Source organism: Barbus barbus (genome assembly GCF_936440315.1).
Source record: "Barbus barbus genome assembly, chromosome: 33".
Lineage (NCBI taxonomy): Eukaryota > Metazoa > Chordata > Actinopteri > Cypriniformes > Cyprinidae > Barbus > Barbus barbus.
The window spans coordinates 27,421,895-27,426,258 of NC_136761.1; the positions used below are offsets into that span (position 1 = coordinate 27,421,895).

A 4,364-nucleotide genomic window follows, 5' to 3' on the forward strand; every position below is an offset into this window, starting at 1 on the left:
ATTCTCCAGATGTTAACTACAGATGTGATGTTTTTATCAGCTGTTTGGACTCTCGTTCTGACGGCACCCATTCACTGCAGAGCATCCGTTGCTGAGCAAGTGATAGACTGATAAATTTCACCAAATCTGCTCCACTCATCTACATCTTGGATGGCCTGAGGATGAGTACATTTTTAATTGTATTTTTTTGCATTTACAGCATGATATTTTTTTAGGAAAACTTTTCATGGAAATGTCAGTGTAACCCAATATTTACATAACACATTTTTGTCTTTCTTTTGGGGTAAAACAGGACCTGTACATGTTCTTCATCCTCTTAGCTGTGTTAGTACTAAATGCATTTTCCTGAATTTATCGATCTCATTAACAAACAATCATCAGTAGACACAAGACTGTCACTGTACAATCACCAATTAAATTAACACATCATATTAAACCTACAACAAGTAATACAAGTCTATTTTTAGTGCACGCTGTTATCTGTCAGTTGGGATATTTTACTGTAACGGTTTGCGATTAAGTGCGATGTTCTTTTTGGGGTCTTCACGATCATCTCTGATGAAGAGGAAGCTCGGTCGTCGTCTGTATTTCTTTTTATGTCCAGCGATGTGGGGCTGAAATAGTTTACTCAGGGTGTTGAATCCTTTAGGGCGGTCTGAGAGGTTCTGTGCATCCTTCTGCAGGCTGTGAGGGTCTCCAAGCATCTTTCTGATTTCAGTGGACACTTCTGGACTTAGATAATGGTAGGGTTTTTTACCACTGTTATCCCGTATGTTAGTGTTGGCACCGTATTCACTCACCAGCAGAGATAGCACACATTGGCGACTGTGAATGGCGGCTATGTGGAGCGCTGTGTATCCGTCATAAGACTTGGCATTCACATCGATCCCTGCGCCTCTCTGTCTGGAAACATCAATGACTTTACACACCATTTCACCGTTTCCGCTTTTAGCAGCCCAATGCAGGATGGTGAATCCAGACATGAAATTTGGCTTGTCTGCCAGCCGAGGGTCTTGCAGCAGGAGGCCGTAGATCTGACGCCAGCTTCCCGTTGCTGATTTCACAAGCCACTCATGCTCCATTGGTCCCAAAGGAACCCCATCAGAGTCTTTAGCCTCATTACCACCAGATTTGGTGAGTTTGCTACACCTTCTCAGTTGTGGCGAACCCTGTGCATCTAACTCCTTTCGTTTGGCTCTCAGAGACCTGTAAAGAAAGCCTTCTCCAGCAACACAGCTCTCATATGCTTTGACTTTCATTGCTCGCTCTGCAGTCGCTGTAGATGGCGGTTTAGCATCTACTATTAGTGTTTGTAGGCTTGTTTTCCTCCGTTCCTCCTGCTGCAGCTCACATGATGGAGATTTTATGGCCACAAGAGCAAAAACAGCCCCTGTTTTGCCACTTCTAGCATCACTTGCCACATTAAGCACTCTTGCTGTCAAAGACTCGCTCACATTATAGTCAGATGGTTTTCCTGAGTGGACAAACTCAACATCAAATCCACTTTTACTGCTATTACTCACAGCTTGCGGGGAGCAATGACAATAATTGTTATTAATAATATCCACATTCTGTATTTCACTGGAATCATGCACGGATTTGATGCTGCATGGAGATGCAATTAAACTGTTTTTTGCACCTGAGATGAATCCAAGGTACTTTTTCTTCACAGCCACGTACTTTATATTATTGACTTGTTGCACCACGGCGACATTGTTGACCAGGCTCTTGAACAGCTCTCGGTTTTGTTTCTTTTCTGCGGGATCGCTGGAGTTTATAAGTCCTTTGAAGTTGCTCACGAGCTCCGAGTTTTGCACTTTCCCCTCGCGCTCCAGTAAAAAGCTTAGGATCATATCTTGAGTCAAAGCCATTTCCCTGCCGCCGTGCTTTTTCTTCTTTAGTGTCTCTGTCTGAGATGTTTCAAAAACAACCTGCTGTTTCCGGTTATCCTCTGAAATCCGCGTGCCTCTTATCCAAGACCAGCACGTGAACGCGCGGCGGATGAGTGAAGGATGCGGCTGCGCGTGCACGGCGGAGGGGAGTTCACGCGCAGCAGCATCCTCTCTAAAGAGATAGAAAGGATTTGTAAGTGTGCATGTCGATGGGTAGGATTAGGGTTGTGGGGTAGATGCGTATCAAGTGCACGCGAAAACTGCGTATTATATGCACGCCAAACACGTGCAATATATAACATAGGGAGCAAGACAATAATTGTTATTAATAATATCCACATTCTGTATTTCACTGGAATCATGCACGGATTTGATGCTGCATGGAGATGCAATTAAACAGTTTTTTTCACCTGAGATGAATCCAAGGTACTTTTTCTTCACAGCCACGTACTTATACTACACGTAATATAATATGGAATCAATTAAGGTGTATACAGTGTATGAATATTAATTAGTAAAACAGACATGGCTTTCTTTTAACTTACCTTTGGATGTTTAGTCATGTTTATTTTGTGCTGTAACTGGTATTAAAGTGGAGGAGATGATCAGTTCACTGGGGCGCTACAGCGATCTGTCACTCCACATTAAACTGCGCCAAAACAGTATTTATTGTTTGAATATTGCAATACAATGGACAGAATTTGAAATCTGAGACTTTGTTTCATATTTAACGTCCATTATCTGAAAATAGGATAGACTAATTGATTCTCGGGAATTAAGAATCGATATTAGAGGATGCTGTCAAAAATTAATGTCATAGATACATTTTCTTTATCAGTTAACTTGAAGCGTCTTGGAGACAGTTCTTCTGGATTTAGTCTCAGTTTGTTCTGTTTCTTCATGTCATTCCAGACAGACTGGATGATGATCAGATCTCTGGCTGTTAGACAAACATCTCACTGGATTATTACAATTAATGGCTAAATGAATGTTTAGAAATGCAAACTGATATTTCCTCCTGACACACTACAGCAAAAGATACAAATAACTGACTTAACACAATTTTTAGCTGCTGAAAATACTACTATCAAACTCTTTTAAACAAGTATATTGTTTAACAAGTGTTTGTTTGATTTTAAGTCGTCAACAAGAAAATTCCATATACATTGATAAATGACTGTCAAGCTCTAAACACTTAAAGATGCTGTAATTTTTGACTGTACTAAAGCATAAAAATAGAAATTTATGTTTGCAGATATTTAGGGAATATACTAAGTGCACACACTTGTTTCTCTAAAAAAACAACACTACAGTCAGTTATTCTACTTTGAAATGTGCGTTCTGTGTCAGAATGTCTGTTTTTGTTTTGTTAGTGTGACTCCGCCCACTGGCAGTTTAACCAATAGAATTTTGACACCCCGAGTTGCCAGTATTGCAGCCATGAAAGCAACGAACTGGGCCAGAGACTGCAGATTCTACCCGAGCTGGAAAGCTTCAGCATGCATCTAAAAATCTCTGTGAGTGGAGGAATATTAAAACTCAGTTAATCAAATTACAGTATAAGGCTTGTCGCCGTCCATTGTCAAATGCACTCGTTCCTATTATGTGTTCTCAATCTGGCAACCTGCTTGGGCATTGAGTTTGAGGAGGACAGGGTTGGGAGAAACAACTCTCTCCAATATTTAGAATTTGGACTGCAATACTCATTTCAACTAGCTGCACTTTTAACTCAATATTTTTACTTTATATTTTTTATGACAGTTGTCTGTACAAGAAACAAAATGAGCATAAAGGCATAAAGACGAAGTGCTCAAGAGACTTTGGCCACACTGAAGGCCCTTCTTTATGTCCTTTGAGTAATAAATATTTTTATTAAGGTTTGTCTATAACTCTTAATCAAAATTGTTACAATAGCAGACACTATTACTGAATCACGAGTGTTGCTAAAATGTCATTTTTTGATGGCTTTTTTGTTTAAAAAAAAATTGTATTCATCTGAATGTCTGACAAAAAAAAAGCTCTTATGTATGCTTTGCTTGTTCTATCTCGTGCACTAAAAACAGGCCTAGTAGTCATCATAATAATAATCAACTTTATTATGGTTGGTGTATGTCTGACTAATGTACTTGTTGAATTAGAAATCAAATGGCATTATGCATAATTACTGGAGAACAATATGATCTTAAAAACAGATCAGCACTGTTGTGATGAGTGTAACACAATTGAAGGAATGAATTGTTTCATTTGTTTAAGTTGGTCTCCCAAATTTGCAGTGTTGACCAATAGAAAGCTTAGTTACTTCTATGTGAGCTATGGTTCACGCCTCTCTGCTGATAATAGACAATACACCTTTTTGGGATGCTAAATTTGACAGAAATGTTAATGTTTTTTTAACATTACAAGCAACTGCACATTTATATGTAAATGAACAATCCTCTCTTACACTGAAAAAAGTAGTTAATGAATGCATGT

At 39.2% G+C, this 4,364-nt stretch overlaps 1 protein-coding gene across 1 annotated transcript; it reads right to left on the reverse strand.

Moving 5' to 3' along the window:
• Positions 1 to 286: 286 nt before the first annotated feature.
• LOC306853001 (ankyrin repeat domain-containing protein SOWAHA-like) lies at positions 287 to 1,936 on the reverse strand. Its single transcript, XM_079390143.1, has one exon. The coding sequence runs from the start codon at positions 1,869 to 1,871 to the stop codon at positions 498 to 500; it is 1,374 nt and encodes a 457-aa protein (XP_079246269.1). The 5' UTR covers positions 1,872 to 1,936; the 3' UTR covers positions 287 to 497.
• Positions 1,937 to 4,364: the final 2,428 nt, after the last annotated feature.

Excerpts from the sequence above, each read along its gene's own strand:
- LOC306853001 (XM_079390143.1), bottom strand. The coding sequence starts at position 1,871 with ATGGCTTTGACTCAAGATATGATCCTAAGCTTTTTACTGGAGCGCGAG.